Source organism: Phycodurus eques, chromosome 9, assembly GCF_024500275.1.
Source record: "Phycodurus eques isolate BA_2022a chromosome 9, UOR_Pequ_1.1, whole genome shotgun sequence".
Classification (NCBI taxonomy): domain Eukaryota; kingdom Metazoa; phylum Chordata; class Actinopteri; order Syngnathiformes; family Syngnathidae; genus Phycodurus; species Phycodurus eques.
In genome coordinates this window covers 25,326,813-25,348,246 of record NC_084533.1, presented here as the reverse complement: position 1 = coordinate 25,348,246, position 21,434 = coordinate 25,326,813, and the positions used below count along the sequence as shown (strand labels likewise).

The 21,434-nt window shown below is 40.1% G+C and overlaps 1 protein-coding gene across 1 annotated transcript in view; it reads right to left on the bottom strand.

Annotated features, from left to right (window-relative positions):
* The window catches only part of fstl5 (follistatin-like 5), an 88,290-nt gene extending 67,705 nt beyond the window's left edge, over window positions 1-20,585 (bottom strand). Inside the window, exons 1-3 of the mRNA XM_061685821.1 lie at window positions 20,314-20,585; window positions 12,671-12,818; window positions 6,599-6,629 (exon numbers count right to left, since the gene is read on the bottom strand). Of these exons, the coding sequence (XP_061541805.1) occupies window positions 6,599-6,629; window positions 12,671-12,808 (169 nt within the window). The 5' untranslated portion in view covers window positions 12,809-12,818; window positions 20,314-20,585. The remainder of the gene's footprint in view (window positions 1-6,598; window positions 6,630-12,670; window positions 12,819-20,313) is intronic.
* Between the last annotated feature and the right edge of the window lie 849 nt (window positions 20,586-21,434).

Here is a 21,434-nt window from a genome sequence, read left to right as displayed (position 1 = left end):
TCAGAGGGTGTGTTTCAGGCCTTATAAAAAAACAAGAAAACACCTCGGCTCGAATAGACGTCGGATTCATATGGTTAAAAAGTGTTACTTTTTGTTCCTCCCGGGAGGTTTTCCATTCATGCCAAAAAATAATATTTATTTATGTATGCTGTCGACCATAAATGAAAATGGGACGCACTCATCTGTTTCAACTGTTGTTTATTGTTCTAATTAGACTAATTGCCCTTGTGTCCCCAAAATTGTTTGAGGAGATTATCCCGCGCAAATGTGTGCAGTCTTATACAAATATGCTTTGTTCTATAAAAGCCATAGCAAATAATTAAACCGATTGAAACTGCAGGACAAACAAACACGCGAGCAAAACGCAATATTTTGGAATTTTTTATAAAAGTATTTATTTTCCTAATATTCATGTAATTTCTAATATCGCTTTTTCATCTCTTTTTGTTTAATATATATATATATATATATATATATATATATATATATATATAAGAATTAGAATACTAGAAATTACATAAATATTAGGAAAAAATACTTTTGTAAAAATTTCTAACATATTAGAAAACATTAAATGAAAAGAATGATGAAAAATACAAACATTAGAAAAAACACAAAGTTGAAAGACAAAATTACAAAATGAGAAAAAATTAAAAAGTTTCATATTGAAATTACACGTTTAAAAAATAACAAATATTGGAAATAAAAAATACAAAAATATTAAACAAGAAATTAATTAATGATATATAGAAATGTAGCAAACCTACTAAATGAAAAATACATGAATTTGGAAAAAGGTATAAAACATATTAGATTAAAAAAACAATAATATTAGATACAAAATATTACCCAAAAAATGCAAAAGTATTAGATGAAAAATACTATTATAAATTATATTATAAAAATACAGAAAGATATAAAGAAAATCAAGAATACAAGACAAAACGATTAGAGAAAATGAAAATACAAATATTTCATACAAACGGAAATAGAATATTAGATGAAAAATACAAAATAGTAGAATAACAAACCTTTTGATTAAAAACACTACTACAGTACAAAAATCTATAAGACAAAAAATTCAAGTATACTTGATAAAAAAGAAAACTATTAAGGCAAACAATCACTTTTCTCCTTCTTTGTCTTTTCCTGGTATGTATGTATTTTTTTCCCCCCCCGTATAAAAACATCACTGCTCCAGAGTCCGTCGCGGGTCACTAAAGCTGTCATTGTGTCGCGATGCCTGCTGACTTGCTGTTTGGAAACGGAGAAGCGGTCGGTGACAGAACCACAGGGAGTAGCGCAGATGGCTGCGCTTATTTAAAGGTGCAACCTGTACCCAAGCTGTGGGGGGGGGGGGGGGGGGGGTCGCCACGTTTCACTTTAAATGATTCAACCTCTGCTCGCACACAGCACAAATGAATGGAAATGGAAATGGGTGGGATGATGTTGGACAATCCAAAAAAATATCACACGTGAAAAAAATTACAACATTTAAATATTTGAATAATACAAAGCAACTGGACAATAAAATAAATGGTCATTTGAAAAATGTACTTCAACAATATTGGGGAAAAATGCAAATATATTCATAGACAAATATTAGACACAAATAGAAAATCCTACGACATTAAATAATTAAAAATATATACATTTGACAAAGGTATGACAATATTAGACAAGAAAATACTAAAAAAAGACAGATGAAAAACAGCTAAAATATTTAAGAGAAAATACAAAAATATTAGATATTACTAAGTAGTAAACAAGAATATTAGACAAGAGAATATTAGATACAAAAAATACAATTCTATATTTTTTAAAACACTACACAATTTCAAGCAAAGTATTCGAATCCAATGTTAGAAAATACATAAGTATTACATAATTTAAAATAATATTGGGCAAAAATAGTCGACAAAAAAACCCTAAAACAAATACTACTAAAAACAATATCAGACAATGGCAAAAATACGAAACACAAAACAGTCGAAGAAAAAATAGAAATATTCAACAAAAAGTACAACAACAAAAAAACACAAATAAAATATTAGCCAGGAAAATTGAAAAATACTACACATAAAATAGATGAAAAATAACTGAAAAGAAAATGCTAAAATATTTCATAAAATTATAAGTGGATAAAATATGAGACAAAATATAGAAAAACACTAACTCGATACACTCAAAATACTAGGTGAGAACTAAAAACCATTTTCAAAAATGCATGAAAAATACAAAAATGAGTGCGTCAAAATACGAAAATACTGTGTTGGGTTGGAATACTCAACCTCTGCCTAGTGACGCTGTGCAAGCTTCCAAATGAAACTGTTAAGGGAGGGAGGGAGGCTAGCATATGAGAGGAGCACGAACGAACAAGTCGACTCGGCGAGCAAACAAGATGTCATCGGAGGATGTGTCATGGGAGGCCACGTTCAGACGCTATTAAGACTGGTCTTTGAACATATTAGTCACATCGATTGGCTCCCGGGCCAAGATCACGGCGGCAAACGCTTCCCGATTCACCGAGTGCAATCTCCAATTACGCGGCGGCGGCTTTGTCACGCGTAATTGCGGTGTCTTTTTCATTTCAAATTGCTACTTAAACTCAACGCGGCAACACAGAAGCTTTCGAGTGCGCCGCTGAAAAGGTGTTGATTACATCTTTCCAATTTCACTTTGACAGATGGATGTTGTCATATTAAAGCAGATGCATGATGCCAATTTTGTTTTTCATAAATTACAGCAATGCCCATGTATTTCCCATGTTTCAGTCAAAATATGCAGATGGGGCTCTCTCAACAGCCCTGCTCAAATCAGACGGTTTTGAGCTGAAGTCTTTTCTTACACAGTATCACTTTGAAACAGTAATCAACGCCTTCATCATATTTAGGCTAGATTACTGTATTGCACTTGACTTTGGAGTCAGCCCCTCTTAACTGGAACACAGCAGAGGGAGCACATAGCTCCTATTCTGGTCTTGGGAGTTCATGTCATGTGCAAGTGTCTTAAATTTTATGTTCGTTTTTTTTATTGTGTCCAACGCTTTGCTTTTTGCGGCGGTTGTTTTTATTGTTCTCAAAATCCAAATGAGTTGAGCCAAGTTAACTTTGTCACTTTGACATGATAGTGTTTCTGTGTCGTTTGGAAACGGTGACTCAGGTAGCTGCCAACACATGGACGGAGAGCTTTGCAGTCGGGGCGGGGTTATTTAAATCAGCAATACTATGACATCACAGCAGGCCAGTGTGGCTTGGTTGGTGTGACGGTGGGCAGAGTAAGGATAGCGAGCCAGCCTTTGGGTGGTCTGCCAAGCGAAATATTGCCTGTAAACTAATGAGTCAGGCCTTCGTGACGAGCTCTCGGTGCGGGAACTCCCAATTAGCGAGCCTGCTGGCAAACGGCTGTCATTTTTTTCGGCTTTTGTGTGTCAGCCAAGCCTTTTTTTGTCTTTGTGCACGACAAAAAAAGTAGAAGCATCTCATTCGTCTCCATTCGTATTGCTCACAAACTCGCTGTATTACATAAAAGCACTTACAGTCGGAACCAGATATAAAAAAACATACACTTTTTTCCCCTCACTGTCTGGGATGAAAACAGACTAAACATTTCCTGTTTTAGGTCAATTAGGAGTTCTAAAATTATTTGTCTTTGCGATGTGCCAGAATAATGAGTTTTTGTTTTTGCTTTTTTTAAACATACATTTAATTCGTATTTGGTACCATTACCTTTAAACTGTATGACTTGGGTCAAACATTTGGTATATCCTTCCACAAGCTTCTCACAACAACAACAACAACACAATTTTGGCCGATTCCTCCTGACAGAACTGATGTACTTGAACCAAGTTTGTAGGCGGCCTTGCTTGCACATGCCTTTTCAGGTCTGCCGATCAATGTTCACTGGGGTTTGTGATGGCCACTCCAAAACATTGATTTTGTAATCTTGAGTCACTTTGTATGCAGTTTGGTAGTCTGCTTCTCCCAAGCTTTGACTTACTGGCTGATGCCTTGAGATGTTGCTTCAGTATTTCCACAGAATGTTTTTTTCCTCATGATGCTATCTATTTTGTGAAATGCACCAGTCCCTCCTGTCGAAAAGCAACCCTGCAACATGCTGCTGCCACCCCCATATTTCACAGTTGGGATGATGTTCTCAGGCTTGGAAGCTTCCCTTTTTTTCCTCCAAATGTAATGGTGCTCGTTAAGGCCAAAGAGTTCAATTTTAGTTTTGTCAGACCACAGGACATGTCTGTAAAAATGACGGTCTTTGTCCTTGTGAGCATTTATAAAGTGTAATCTAGCTTTTTTAGTTTTCTTTTGGAGAGTAGCCTTTTAACCAATGTCAGTGCAGTACTTCTTTTCACTGTGGATAATGACACTCTTTTGTTTCCAGCTTTTGTTTTTCAGCTTTACAGATGCCACCTCCGTTATATTGTCACTTACAGAAGGGTGGAAATTCACCAGCATTTTTTAAATTATTTTCCTTTTTCAGCTTTACAGATCCCACCGTTGCTACATTGTGTCAATCACCAAAGGGTAGATGTTAAGCAACCTTTTATTAGATTTGTCTTTGTTTTTTATATTCAGCTTTACAGATTAACAACTGCCGATAAAGCTATTTGAAGTCACAGTCTGTTATTATTTGACTGAAGGGGGAAATAGCTGCATTTCTTTGAGTTGGGCATTTATCCATCCATACAAAGCCTTGGTTAGGATCTTTGCCCTTTGTTCAGATGTTTTTTGTTGTTGTTGTCAGCGTGAATTCTATTGTCTGACTTTGCTGTGAAATCCTGCCTCAGAGGTGGACGCTTCTCGTAAAAAGAGAGACATTAAGGCTCAATTGACCTCGTGTAATCATCTGAAGGCGGCATGTGTGTGCGAGGTGATGCCTGAATTATTCATGACTTCCTCTTCCTCCTGCTCCTCCCTGTCCTCGTCAACGTCGGAGCTGCAAACTAGTTGCCAAAAACAGACCAGAGTGAGACCTCTCCTCTGGGCACGTTATGCTAATGCAGCATCCAAAATTACCGCTGCGACCTTGGTGAGGTGACGTCCAGTCTGGAAGGAGATTCTCGCTCTCGTTTGAGGACATTTTCCCAAATTTATTTATTTATTTATTTATTTATTTATTTATTTATTTTTACTTTTTAGACAGCCTGCTTGAGGAAGGGTTGTTTATTTTTCAAAGTGATCAATTGGCAATCGGCTAAAGAGAAAACTCCATCATGTGATCATCTAACCAAAGGGCTTGTCCTACATTAGCAAGTAATGAGGAGAGAAGACGACATAATTCAACTTAACTAATAAGTGTAAAAATGAGAAACTTGACGAATATATTCATCCGCGGCAGTGAAGGGTTCGAGTCCAGTTGGCAAATATAAACGTACACAGCAGTGAATGAGTTGACATAAAGCAGGAAAACTCTTCGTTTTAAGTGTAAAAAGAAGCTAACACTGTTAATATTTACAAAACAGGAATTCTTAAGTGGAAAAATAAGACAACCACTTCTTGCTAATTCTGACCATTTTGCACCTTTAGAGATGTATGTCAATTTTTTTTTTTTTTTTTTTATTAATTCATCTTCCTTACCGCTTAGCCTCACTAGGGTCACGGGCGTGCTAGAGCCTATCCCAGCTAACTTTGGGCGAAAGGCGCGGTACACCCTGAACTGGTCGCCAGCCAATCGCAGGGCAGACATAAACAAACAACCATTCGCGCACACATTCGCACCTACAGACAATTTAAAGTCTTCGATGAACCTACCCTGCATGTTTTTGGGATGTGGGAGGAAACCGGAGTGCCCGGAGAAAACCCACGCAGGCACGGGGAGAACATGCAAACTCCACACAGGCGAGTGCCAGTCCCCAGAACTATGTGGCAGATGTGCTAACCAGTCGGCTACCGTGCCGCCTATGTCAAATCATTAAAAAAAAAAATTAAAAAAAAACAATTTGAAGTTTTGACCAGCAATACCTATAAAGTAACACTAGGTGACAGTATTGCTTTGCCTGTCCGTTCTACCTTTACATGACTGTTGGACGTCTCCAAACCGGAGTAGTTTTACTTTATTTGACTTTTATTTGCTTACATTGGCAGCTCTTCAAAGGGTGAGTAGTTTTACTGTATTTCATTTGTACTTAGTGCTCTTATACAGTCCTTAACTACTTAAAACCTGCCTGTATATTTAATTAATAAAGGTTTTACGAGGTTTTGGATGAAAGAATTTATATGATTTCCTATGGGAGGCTTCACCGGCTAATTAAAGAGCCACATACATACTGCATATGTGCTTATATAATTTTCTGTTAATTAAAGAGAGCTTTGGCATCAAGACAGAGGACAGTGGACGCTTCTGCTAAATTGGATTCTTTAATTGGCTGCTACGCCAACATAAAGACGACTACTAGTACGTCCAAGTTAGCTCGATAACCTGATTCCATAGCGAGAGCACAGAGAGACCGGCAGTGGTGGGAAGTAATCAAGTCCAAATCAAAAAGTACTGTACTTTTTATGATGTCATGCCTACGAGCACCTTCACGTGTCATTTGTTGTTCAGGCTGGAAAATGAATGAGAGAATCACAAATTGGAAACTTACCCTTCATGTTTAAGCTCTCGGGGATTCCGTCCTGCGGGATGAAGAAAAATCTGAGTTAAAATAAACCATGCCAGGAGACATGCAGCAATTTTTCTCGATTTATCGGAGTAAACAAGGTCCTGCTGCTATGCTACGCTACATACAGTAGACCTGGCCGGCTAGCTGTACTGTTATAATATCATGAGGAAACTGAAGTCAATGCATTAGCAGGCTTGGTGACTCTAATTATAAAGCAACAGGTGGTGCTATAAACGCCAAATCCTACAAAGACCATTTTAGGTAATGAGATGCCTGGGCCGGACCGCAGATACCGAAAATGCGCAGATAATTGATGGCCATTATAATTGTTAGTATATAGTTATCGGGGTTGGTTTCCCCCCCTACCCAAAAAAAATATGAAAAAACAAAAAGACATTAAATATATTTTAATTTAGTACATTTTAATGCATATATATATATGAACACAGTCTTGGACCTCCTCATGTATTTCCCCTCTCCTTTCAGTCGCCGTTTTCCAGTGAAGTCAGGGAGTGAACGCCGGGCCGACGATCATCCAAACAACTCAACAGGATGCCATTTTTGCCACAGCGCATCTGATTATTCCCCACAAAGGGAAAAACAGACAAGTCACCCGTCAGCAGAAAATAACTCGCAAAAAGAGGGAGGGGTGTATTTACTGCTGCTGGAAAAGTCAGGTTGCAACATCTCCACCAGTGTGATGGATGCATGAATGCGGAAGAAGCTGCCATAAATATTTGATTTCTGCAACACTTGTTCTTGTTCCTGCACAGAAAATTCTAGGCTGGCTAGCTGGGGAGGTGTTATGAAGAACAAGATGCATTATGCAACAGGTCAATAATCAACAGCCACAGCTGAATGCCTGCTGAAAATAGCAATGGAAAACACAAACGCACACGCTCAAACAAAAGGATTCTCTTCAACTCGATACGATTCACTACAATTATTTGAAATGATTCACTCTGATGATAATGCGAGACCACTTTAAAGCACAATGGAATTCACTCCAAATACGATATGACGTGATTCCCTATGAGTCAGATACAATTCAGTTCAACTCCAATATAATACGATTTACTACAATGTTGGGAATTGTGAGTTGTTGGCGGTGGAAATTGCCCTGGTGGAGTGGAGACACTGAATTTTTGGAATGACCGTAAGAACTTGGAATATATCTGTACAGCTAAAAGACTGAACTGACGCCGCCGAGTCAAGTGGACATTGTTTTGTAACAGCGGTGCTGTCACATCTGTTTTATTTGTGTCAACTCTCGTTTCGGGTAACTTGCCCTTCCCCCTGTGTTTCCTGCCAGTCTGATTGTTTGCACCTGTTTTCTCGTTAACTCGCGTGGCTGTATTTGTATTCTCTCGCGTTAAATCGCTGGCAATTTGAGTTGTGTTGGTACTTGCTATTGTTTTCACCTGCACTTTTTTTCCCCTTAAATAAAGTGATCTGGTGTTTGATGTCATCGCTGCCCTTTTTCCTTTTTGAAGTGAATTTTTGCACAGGAGTCCAACTCGTGGCCCGGGGGCCAGATGCGGCCCGCCACATCATTTTATGTGACTCGCAAAAGGTAATCATGCGAGTTGACTTAAGGCTTCTTTATACTCGCGTGGGCGGCGACCGCGCTGACGTCACTGCGGCTATCCCACATGCAGTTTGCCTTTATACTCGAGCGCAACCCATGCGCTTAGTTTTGAAAATGTACTGCAGTTCTCCTCCAAGTCGGGGGTGTCGCTAGAACTGCTAGAACAAATGGACCTAGATGACCAGATGATATGTTTAATTATGCTGCAAAATTGATAAAGAAGGCAGCGGTGTAGGTGGTATGTGGAACCAAGGGGAACGCTGAGTACGTCATCACAGCATGTGACTAAAACGGACCAGTCACGAGAGATGATTTCCGCGGCATTCTACACGCAGCAACAATTTTTTTTAAATACCGATATCGCAAATTGTGTTCACCTTTAATAACGATGATACATTTTGTTACCAATCCCACTTTTAAAACAAATTGAATAATAGTTGAACACTGTTTTTTACTGGCCTCTGATTTCAAAACTTGTTATCCATCCATTTGTTGTGTATATATGATAATATGAGGTTCACATTCATAACGGTCCTCTGGGTGGAAGCAAAACATCAGACAATCAGTTTGACACCCCTGCATTAAACTGCTTATTATTTGAACTGTTTCTGTGTTTGAGTCGTGTATTTGGGTTTCGACCAAGTTCGGTTGTGACAATTGTAAACCGATTTCAAGGGGTACAAAATTTCAAAAGACAAAAATATACAGTATAGTAGCTGTAACAACGGTTGATTTAATGGGAATTGTCCTGTAAAAGTAACTTCACTAGACATATGGGCAAGCCTAAATTATTAAAATTGGGACTTTTCATCATAAGGTGTGGCCAGAGCTTGGCAGAAAATATGCAAGTTCGCCACCTCGCTGGCTGAGCAGAGCAGTGACCCCCTGTGGCCCTGCGCTATTCTTGCCTCCTCGCTCACAGTGTTGAGCAGCTGACATTTGGCAAAGCTCCACAGGTAGCAGCGATATTACGTTTTTGCATATGACACACACACACACGCGCGCGCGCAATTTACTCTCCATTTGTTTAAACAGAGTGATTTGCCCTGGGACCTCTGGGGGGCAGCGAAATAGCTAGCCTCTCAGCTTTGGTCCAGCCAAAACCCCTGGATGACCGCCCACGTCCTCATGCGCTCTCACTTTGGCTGTATCGCTTTGTAAAACCCACTCACTCCACCAACACGTCCTCCGCAGAAGTCCAAGAGTCCTTCGGGTTCATGCGAAGAGAATGCTTCGTTTATTCGACGTCGCGTGCACGACATCATATCCAGCGTCCATACAATTCCAAGCTAATAAGCACATGGGTTCAAAATGATGACCGCTAGATAGATGACAAGGACGAGTGCAGAATGTGGGGAATGTGGAAAACATGTAGTAAGTGGAATGGTTTGAATTGGGGAGGAAATGTGGAAGCAAGGGGGAAGAAGGCAGAGTAGAGTGGAATGGGGGAGAATGTGGGTGTTTTAACAGTAAAATGTGGGTGGAAAATGTGGAATGTGGGGAATACGGGAATGTGTGTTGAAGAAGTTCTGAATGAGGTGAATGTTTTAAAAGTGAAAGAGAATGATGTGAAAGCATTTTGTTGAAAGTGTCACTGGGAATTTTTTGGGTGTAAAAAGTGGAATTGTGGGTAATGTGAAAATGTTGCGTCTTAGATGAGTAGTAGCACGCGTTTATTTACATCCAACGCATTATTATTATTCTATTTTTTAAACCATCCCACGTACAGGATCGTTGGAGGAGATAAAGATACAAGTTCTACAGATATTTAAGTCACCGGACGTTTTGACATTCTGTATTTAATAACGCTATCGTTCAATGCTCGGGTCGCGCACGGATTTGCGGCGTGCTCTTCGGCATATTTACGAGGCATCTTCATGCGAGACTACTGCAGCACTTTGAAAAGGGATGAAAGAAGCGGCTTCGAAAGTCGGCCGCGATGACGGCCACACCGGCGCACACGTCCCACTTCGAAATTCGCTGGGGGTACGGAAGTCCAAGAAATGACCCCAACCGGGTCTCGTCCGTCACCTCGTAGAGTTAAGCCGAGCGCAATGTTGGATTTGCGCTAGTCACGAAAATCGAGCCCTCAGTCTTGTTGTATGTTGTCTCGCGTGTCGGCCACTTCATCTCAATCATCCTCTTCTTCGCAGCCCCGAACCCCCACCCCCCCCCCCCCACACACACACACACACACACCTCTTCCCCATCCCCTTTTAGCTCATGTTAATCTGGATTAGCCGTGTAGCCCAGCCAATGCGGCACGGCCGGCCCACCGGAGGGCTTTGCGTGAGCACGGCTGGACTTTTGCCCCCATTTTGTTCATGTGTTGACATCACTGCATGATGTCGCAAAGAAAAGACGACAAAACCCGTTTGGTTGATAAACCAGTGTGGGGTTTTTTGACGGAAACTGTTTGTAAAAGGGCAGGAATTGACGAGAACAACAATCTAAGATTCCGCCATTGCAGTCGCAGTGTGTTTTTCATCTTCTTGCAGAAAAAGCCCAATATTTAGCTTCAGATTTGTTTCTGAACTGAGAAAAGTACCGACACAGCCGCATAGTTTCCCATTTGATTGATGTGGCATCCAATGAGCGATGGCACCGCTATTACGTGAGCTCAAAATAGATTTTTGTTGTTGTCGTCGTTGCTGCTAGCTTCGACAGCAAGCACAAGCTCGTTTACACTACATATTGTAAATTGGGATATTTTGATAGAAACTGTTTGGAAAATGGCAGACATTCTCACTAACAACAATGTAATTTTTCTCCAATGATTTCAGGTGTGTGTGTGTTTTCTTTTGTGATTGCTTTTTATTCTCTAGCAGAAAATGCCCAATATTTCGCTTCGGACTAAGAAAAGCAATGATACAACATTGAGTCCCACGTTTTTTCCCCCCTTGATTGATAGCTAGTGAGTGATGGGACTGCTGTTTAGCAGGATACAAACGTTTTGTTTTTTTTAAACCCACATGGAGTTTTGCTTGGAAAATTGTTGGAAAAGGACAAAATCTCTACCAAAAATCTTCCACCACAGATAAAAAAAAAAAATTATTTGCTGCTTTTGATCTCGTCTAATATTTAGCTTCCGATTTGTGTTGGGGCTGAGAAGAGTTATGACAGCGATACAGCAGTCCTGTCTGCGACACACTTTTTTCATTTGATTGATGCAGTAGCCAATGAGTGACAGCGCAGCTATTAAGTGACATCAAAGCAGATTATTTTTTTTTTTTTGCGGATAAGCGGAAGAAAATCGATGGATGGACGCTGGTTCCTTTCTTGATAAAGAGCACGTCGGACAAATCCGCATGGATTTCTTTGGGGTGGAAACTGTTTGGAAAAGGGCAGAAATCCGTCATGTCTTGCACAGTTGGTTTGGGTTTTCTAGAATTTTAATGACAGCTGTGATCTATATGTATATATATATATATATATATATATATATATATATATATTCTTTTGATCCCCTTGCAGAAAATGTTGAAAACCTAGCTGCCGATTTATGTTTGTGCTGAGAAAAGTAACGACTGCAGTCCTGTCCAAACTGCACATTTATTCCGTTGATTGATTTGGTATACGATGAGAGACAGCACTTCTAATACGCGAGACAAAACAAGAACATTCTTTTTTTTGGTTCTTGTTTGTTAACGCGCAATCGCATCAGTTTGAACGCTTGCCTCAATTGCTGTCACCGTGAATAAGAAACTGAGGAAGTTATAATTTGTTGAACGCACACATACGGATGAACGAATCTGATCTTCTATTGTTCTTTTCTGACTCATAAAGAGTAGGTTGGACAAATGCATGTGTTTGTTTTTTGTTTTTTTTTATGGAAATGGGCAGAAACTCTCAAAACAGCCTCTCTTTCTCATCTCCTTTGCAAGCATGCCGTCTTTTCTGTTATTTTAATGACAATGCTGCTGCTTTTGAACCCCTTGCAGGAAATTTCCAATTTTGAGCATTTGATTTGTGTTTGTGCGCTGAGAAAAGTAGTGACACAGTGCCGCCCCCCCAGCTCCCACCCCCGCCGCAAGTCAAATATAACAAAATTAAAATTCTCAACTCAAGGGTAAATCTGCTTGATCTTAGTCTGACAAGATAGTTCTTTCTCACCTGGCTTTTGTGGAAAAGCGTTTCACTTGCTTCAAGCATTTTTTCCTTTTCTATTGAGAGTTCATTACTGGTTATGAGTAAGTTTATCCTCAAATAAGAAATACCATAATTCTGCAGGTGTAGATATGCTCTAGTTTTAAGACACCAGTCTTTGTTGTTGTTTTTTTTGACCAAGGTTTTTTTTTCTTGTTTTTCGAAGCCCAGTTTTTGCAGAACAGTCCTGCCTGAGCTGCACATTTTTTCCTTTGAGTGATGCCACTGCTATTTAGAAATGGAAATTGATATAACTCATGGCTGAAAAGTCAGATATTCAGCCATTCGTAATGCTAAAAAAACGCTCGGCTAAACAATACCTTATGTCGGAATCTCAAGACGGGCCGATAAGGCTGCGACCCCGGCGATCCCTTGTCGTCGTCGGCCCTCCCGTCTGCGTGGAGAGCCCCCAACGCCGCCAGTAAAATGGCCGCTGACCAGCATCTGCCCGCCGCCATTGGTCTAGTCCTGTCGAGAAAAAAACATAAACAAAAAGTAATTAGCCATTGCGCCTGTTTAAAGCAAGGCTATCAATACTATCCCACAGATTAGATCTGCATTTGAATCAATTACAAGAAAATAGACGTGTCGCCAGGAGCTGGAGATTGGGGGACGACAACCAGACGAAGGATTAAGACAATTAAAGCAAGGCCTTTCCGATTTAATGAGGCCCAGATTCCACGGTCGCGAGCACACACATTTATTCATACGAGCACTCAGAGAATTCACTTTCAACTTGTCCTCGGGTATCCGCTCTATTCGTCATCGCGCCGAGGAAATGTAATGTAGCAACAAGTGTGAAACATAAGCATGTAAATGGCGGGAAGCAAATGTCATGTTGGATTTCATGTCAACCCGACGCACCGGTGGCGGGTACTAATATTCTCCAACCTGCAAATTTAGCTTATGATGAAAAGTCACATCTGTAACAATTTCGGGCCGTCCAAAGTGTTTCCCAGTATTTAACGCTTCGTTTCGATGATTTATCCTAATGGAAAATTATATGGGGATCGTCATACAAAATATTGCTAGTTATGAGAAGTATCACGCCGACAAGTCAAACAAACACACATGGTTGCGATTTTAGCCAACTTTCTTCATCCTCTTTGTGAAGAATAACATAATTCAAATTTCCATAAGACATTTGAACATCTCATCTGGAGTTTGCAGATGAAAGCGACACAGACACACACACACACACACACACGCACACACACACGCACACACTTTTCATTGGCATTTAGCAATTACTTTCTCCATCTGAAGCTTAAAACAAACCAGATAGCATCTCCTCCCTCGCCCGTCCCCAGACGCCCGCCAACTGGGAAGAGGCATATTTGCGACGCGACCGCTAATTAGCACAGAATTAAGAAAAAGGACAAGCTTAAAAACATTTTTTTTAAATGCAATTAAGCAACAACAACAAAATAAGGTAATAAATGATGCCAGCTAACTGTTGCAGGTTGGAGTGTTAAAACCTTCGCAATAAAATTGTGTCTCTGAAGGGTTCCGCGTTCAAGGTGCTGTGATAATCCGCCACTAACTGGGAATTTCCGTTTCAAGTCCCACACGAGGAATTCTGAAATGTTTTCATTACAAGAAAAAAGAAAAAAATGTTTGCTTGAAGACGCTTTCTGTGATTGACTCCTGGCATAGGCTCCAGCTCACCGGAACTGGAGAAGCTGTGTGGAAAAGAATTCTAACAATTAAAAACAAAAACAGCTAAACGTGTCGCTTAGGTTAGCATCACTTCCACCTGTATTTATTTGTAAATCTTTCGTTATTCATTTGTTATTGACTTTAAATTCAAATATTTTTTCAATTTAACATTAATATAAGATTCTTAACCCTGACATCTTTGCGGTGTGACATTTGCAAATTAACTTATTTGATGATTTTTTTGTGTTTTTTTTTTTTTTTTTAATCGCGGTAACCGCAACTTACTGTATTTGTGTTTTTTTCTTTTTTTTTTTTTTTTACCCAATCACCCCACTTATTCACTTTTTTTTATCTGATCACCCACTTATTTACATTTTTTGGTATTTTTATTTAAGGCAATTATCATGACCATCAATTATTAGCAGATTTTTTGTATTTGCGGTCATGCGGTCTCCTATCCCTTGCGAATAGCAGGGGTTGACTCTGTTTTTATTTATAATATATTTGTATTTTAAAATATTTTTAAAAATTTAAATAATCTGCCTAATTTTTCTTTATTTGTATCATAACTTACATTATTTTATTTACTTTTATTGATATTAAAAAATATATTTAATGCTATTGGGTTAAATAAATATATTTAATGCTATTGGGTTATGGAATTTTTTTTTTTAATATATATTATATATATATATATATACTTTTATACTTTATATACTTTACTTACTTTATATACTTTTCATTGCCTTTACTTCAAATGTGTCACAACAGTATCACATTTTTTAAGTATAATGATATATTATAAAATATAATGCGCACTATTGACTTTTGCGCACTATTGACTTTTGACCATTTTTTGGGGGGAGGGAATGCGCATTATACACGAGAAATTACGGTACATAAAATGTTGAAATATATATATATATATATATATATATATATATATACATATACATATTTATGTTTTAATGTACCTTGGGAGCATTTTGTATCTACTTGTGCAAAGTTCAACATTTTATGTATTTTTTTTTTTTGATTATTTATTTGCCTCTTAAAAAAATGGCAGAACAAAAATACAAAGTTTTCTGGGGATTGCTTGCAGCAAAATGCTGTGAAAGTTCTCTGCTCGCCTGACTGACTTGCACCTTTATCAATTCCCGGTTGCGTTCCCTTTCGCGGCGTTGCGGTGCAGCCCTCCCCGTCGGGAGGGGCGCACGCAGCTGCTGCTTCGCCACCTCGCTGGAGCTGCAGTGGCGGAGATAAAAGCGAGCCGGATTACTTTTTCCCCTCAGTCTCGTCTCCCGGCAGCGGCCCAATCAATCTCTTTGTGTTAAATGACTTATTAATGAAGCCGCTCCTGGGCTGCGTGTACACACACAAATACTCACACACACAAATACCGTAGTTTCCTACAGTGGAACCTTTAAAGTTCTACAGCCTAAGGCTATTTACAATTCGGAATTCAATCAAAATTTTCCATCCCTTTTCTGTAGCGCTTATCCTTGATAGGGTTGCTGGAGTACCCGGAGAAAACCCACACAGGCGCGGGGTGAACATGCAAACTCCACGCAGGAAGGCCAGAGCCCGGATTTGAACGTACCCATTTGAACCTCGACCACCGTTCCGCCCAAATTGTTGTTGATGTTCACAGGTTAGGACAAAAACTGAAATCCCCTTGCTATGTAGGGTTGTCCATCTGTCGAGTTAGTTCAATTTGGTAGCAATCAAACTAATAAACAAGGGGGAGTTTCTTTGAAAACCCCCTGAAAATGGTCAAAATGACCCTAAAATGGCTGCTTCAAATCAAAATTGCAGAGTTCCTGTATCTTTTCGGGCATGGCTTCTTGAGGCTCATAATTGACAATGCTATTCAATGCCACGTTGCTCAGTGAAACTGGCTGCTGAGGCTGAATTAGCGAAAACTTCAGAGTGGTGCCACCCACCCAATATTTCTTTGCACCAAGCTTGCTCGGGCTCAAATGAATCTTGTTCAAATTTGAAGGGATTAACTCATAATGTCACCACAAGATTAATATGCAATAATATCCGATCCAACATGCGAGAGTCTTTTTTAGTGCAACCTATTTTCCTCCGTCCTTCACAGAGACTCAACTCAGCTGCCTGCCAATTTCTTCCTAATTAACACCCACAAAATGTTTCCTCATTTTATTAAAACTGCCATCTAATGTTTATTTTGGCTCATGGCCGAATCCTTGCATGTTTAAGTGGATGTCACAGAGGCAACAGCACCAGTGTTTGACATCTCAAAGTGCATGATTCTCAAAGTGTGGGTGTATGTGGAATCCTCGTTATCATTCAAACTGTGCATAATGCAGCTATCTATTTGTATCCCTAAATGCCACAGGAATTAAAAAGTGCCTATTTTTGAGGGGGGGGGACAAGTTGTAATGTTATGATAACAAATTCATATTTTTTCAATAATGCGTAATTGCCCAGCCGGCACCGTGGACGACTGGCTAGCACGACTGTTTTATCTATATTTGTTTTGTTCGAAACTTAAAGTAATCTAAAATCTCACATTGCAAAGCAAGTTTAAGCTAGATGTTATCCATGAAGCCTAAGGCAGTGCACCACAATACTGCAATAATTTCTTTTTATACAGCTACCGTATTGGATCTCATTAGAAAGCAAGAGTACCTAATGTTTAGGCGGCTCTAGCTTCTGGATAACAGCAGGATTGCGAGGTCTGTTCTAAACCTCAGCCTGCATTCATTCATGCATTCATTCATTCATCTTCCGTTCCGCTTATCCTCACGAGGGCGCTGGAGCCTATCCCAGCTAAATTCGGGCGGGAGGCGGGGTACACCCTGAACTGGTCGCGAGCCAATCGCAGGGCACATAGAAACAAACAACCATTCGCACTCACATTCACACCTACGGGCAATTTAGAGTCTTCAATCAACCTACCGTGCATGTTTTTGGGATGTGGGAGGAAACCGGAGTGCCCGGAGAAAACCCACGCAGGTACGGGGAGAACATGCAAACTCCGCACAGGCGGGGCCGGGGATTGAACCCCGGTCCTCAGAACTGTGAGGCAGACGTGCTAACCAGTCGGCCGCCGTGCCGCCGCCTGCATTTGTGTGTCAGATTTTTGTAGTTATCACCAAAACAAAAGATGTTGTTTACCGCCAGCTCACGGTTTCAAGCTGTTCAAGTGCTTTGTGAAAGATTTATTAGTCATGAGAGGAAATATGCTCCAACAGCAACATTCTCCGCAGAGCATTTTCCGCTTACTCTACCGTGAAATGAAAATCCTATGGATGCGCTGTAAAATAAAAAAAAGAATAAAAAAAAAAAAGAAAAGAAAAAGTAAGGGATAAACAACAATACTCAATTTAAATAGCTTTTAGAGAGACAATTGGATTACTGGTCCCAGTGACCTAAGGATGCATAAAAAGTTGTGAGAATGTCAATGCTTAAAATATGTAAGATGAGAATGCAGCGTGAAGGAGTTCTTGAAATTGCGAACAATTTTTGTTTCGGTCATTGCATGAGGGCGGGGCATGGCGGCAAAGCTTGATGGCTAGACATAAAACACAAAACTCGCAACAAATTCATATTTATTACTACATAAACACATAAAAGTACCAAACATTGGTACCGAGTCCAGGTAGCTTGGAACCTATACCGTACTGGTTCAAATGTGAAAGGTACCCATCCCTATAAACTGCTCTTAAAGATTTTGTCCAATTGCTAGCAAATTTGAACCATGTATATGAGACAGGGGTGACGTTAAATTGCAAAGATTCATACTTTTTGTGTGACCTTTGATGACTTGCCATAAAAACACAAAACTCTAATAATTCAACTCGGCAAGTGCCGAAGCCAGACAGACCAAAGATCCCGCTTGTCAAATGATTCACAGTCAGAGAAATGTAAATGTATCATTGCTCGCAGCTTTAATTACACTTACTCCACCAAATCCTCACATTTGCCGGCGCACGCACACACACACGCACACACACACACGCACACACACACACATGAGGGGGGAACGACGCACTCATTACAGCTGAAACGACTCCGGCGGTGCAACTTTGTGCTCTTTTTAATAGGCCTGCCGAGTTGTGTTTACACACTATTGGCTGGAAGAATTTCCCCTTCAGACCTTTTACCTGGACACTTCGCATTCACCAGCAGAGCATCAAACACCTTTAACTGGATGATCAGCGTGTAAATATTGTATTAATAGGACGGGATCGCTCAAAAGCGGGGTTTTGGGGTTATTGTCACACCACCTTTTCCAGTTGTTTCTTTTTCAGGAAGACAAGAAAGAGGCTGGAAAGTAGACCTTTATATGTGTTGCTTGGGATATTTTGATGAAAAATGTCAGACATGTTAGAAGACACCTGGGAACGTTGAAAAATTGTCCCCCCAAAAAAAAAAATGCACAATATGTCTCCTTTTGTGTTATACTGTAAGCCTTCATACATTTGCTGCTGGAGGCAAACAAACAGAAGCAGAATGAAGCGGTGTTGCTCTTGAACATGTTTGACTTAACGTGCATCATAACAAGCGTTTGTCTCACGCTGTCATGTTTTTAGGTTGTATTTCCTCCTCGCTGTGTTTTGGAGGATCAACCCTCGTCTGAGGCTTTTTGTCTTCAAGCGTGACCTTCCTTACTCCACGCCGAAATGGAGCCAAGGCCAAACAAAGCGCATTTTCCATGTCAAGGACGGGTGAACTCCTGCTCCTTGTCAGGGCTCTTTTTGGGGCAGATGGAGGAGGGCCTAAATGATGAGGTCGGGGGTCATCAGGTGCTAGTTGCTGCTGGGATGGTATCAATCAAATCAAATTGCCTTTGATTAACCCCAATATACATTCCAGATATTCTGGTAGGCTTTTCCTGACATATTTTAGCTTCCTAGCTGAAGCCTTAAGGTTTTGGTCTTACACTGACTTGTATTTGGAACTGTTCATAATTCCCTTCACCTTGTCTCAGGCGAGCAGAAGAAAAAACATCACCAAGGCATGATGCTTCACTGTCGGTATGTTCTTCTTTTGGTAATGAGATCACTGTTATATTTGTGCCCAACATACCTTTTGGAACGATGGCCAAAAAGCACAGACTTGGTTTCATCGGACCATAATACATTTTCCCACCTGTTTGGGAGATTTTGCATTTATACAGTATATAGGTCACCAGTAGATACTTTTGAGTGAGATTTGAGTGACCCGACTTACGACTTTTTCAAAATACGACGGAAGATTTTCTTTTTTTTATTTTATTTTTTTTTGCTTTCACTTATGAGCATAAAATTGTGAAAATCTTCAAAGAAGATTCTTCAAGCTGTTTAATTCCATCCATTCTCAAAACCAGCTAAATTTTACTGTCAAACTAAACATCAAACAAACTGTATCCTCTTAGGTTAATGCTAACAAATGATGCAAAATGTCCTAGACGGGCTAACAAATAGCATCTATGTGGTGGTGCAACACATGTAGACAGGCATATTCTTTATCCTCTGGAACGTGTCGTCGTTTGTCTGATTGATTGTGTTATACTGCCTCCCAGTGGCCAAGTCGTACACACCAGAAGGAGCAGCAATGAATTCATCATGATGTATAAACCGATTTTTATATTCTATTTAATAATGTTATTACTGTATCTTTTTTTATATAAAGTACCATGTAATAGAGTGCTATTTTCCTGACTAGAACACACACTACAGAAATGTTTGTAGGTTTTTTTTGTTCTTTTTTTTTTGGGGGGGGGGGGCAGGAATGGATGAATGGCATTACCATTCATTTCAGGGGAAAGGTGATTTGTCACAGAACAAATTAAACTCCTATCTCAAGGCACCACTGAAATTCACCATGACAAGTGTAGGAAAGATGTCGGGTGTATGTTGTCGTCCGTGAGAAGTTAATCTGCTTTAAACGCCACACACACGAACACTTCAACTACCATCTGCTGCAATGATTAAAACGCTCTCAAAATGTTGCACCGTGCGATATCATCAAAACAATCAAGTGACCCCGTAAACATTCACACTAACACACGGCAGACACCCCCCGCCCCCAAAAAAAAATACAAGATAAAAACAAAAGTCTTAATTCCTGTGCGGCAAAACTGTGTCACTCAAGGATTATATAGCCCCCACCCACCCCCACAACAAACAGACACACACATGCACAAAGTATTGGGATGATAAATGAAGGTTGAGGTTGCACATATAGCACACACATCACATTATTTAGATTAAAGAAAGATTAAAGATCACTTCTGAGCCTTTAGGACTGCAAACAAGTAAAAAACAATTTAAAAAATGCATGTTTTTACCTGTGTGTGTCCACTCGTGGAGAATCCAGAAAAAGAAATAATCCACAACACGCAAAATAAAAGTAAAATTTAAAAAAAAAAAAAAAAAAGGAAGTGCAAGTAAGCGCTTCAAACAATCCACAAACGGTAATTCCCAATAACGGTGCAGTGTAACGGTGTTCCGTGCAAGGTGTTAGCGGATGGACAGCTCCTACCGAGAAGAAGCACGATTCTGCGATCTCACCTCGGCCGCGCGCCGCTCGCGTGTGCGCCAGTGAGGAGACAAACGCCGAGCTCACCTCCACTCGCGTGCACACCCCCTCCGGCGAGATTTGCGGCGCGTCATGCGGGAAGAGGGAGGGAGGGAGGGAGGGAGGGAGGGAGGCAGGGATGAGGGGAGCGAGGAGCCAATCAGAAGTAGGCGACAGAAGCGGATCAGGCAGCCTGTCCTTGAGCAGGATGCTGCCAGAGAGGGGAATAAAAGAGCTGGATTGTTGACCGAAAATAAGAGCCCCAAAAATGATTTGAAATAAACTCAACTGGAGCCACAATGCAGACATAAAGTGTGCACAAAATACAACCCCAATTCCAATGGAGTTGGGACGTTGTGTTAAACAAATAAAAACAGAATACAATGATTTTCAAATCATGTCCAACCTATATTGAATACACTACAAAGACAAGATATGTAATGATCAAACTGATCAACTTTATTGTTTTTAGCAAATATGCATTAACTTGGAATTTGATGGCTGCAACACGTTCCAAAAAAGCTGCGACAGGTGGCAAAAAAGACTGAGAAAGTGGAGGAATGCTCATCAAACAGCTGTTTGGAACATCCCACAGGTGAACAGGCTCATTGGGAACAGGTGGGTGCCATGATTGGGTAGAAAAGGAGCTTCCCTGAATTGCTCAGTCATTCACAAGCAAAGATGGGGCGAGGTTCACCTCTTTGTGAACAAGTGCGTGAGAAAATAGTCCAACAGTTTTAGGACAATGTTCCTCAACGTACAATTGCAAGGAATTTAGGGATTTCATCATCTACGGTCCATAATATCATCAAAAGGTTCAGAGAATCTGGAGAAATCACTGCATGTCAGCGGCAAGGCCGAAAACCAACATTGAATGCCCGTGACCTTCGA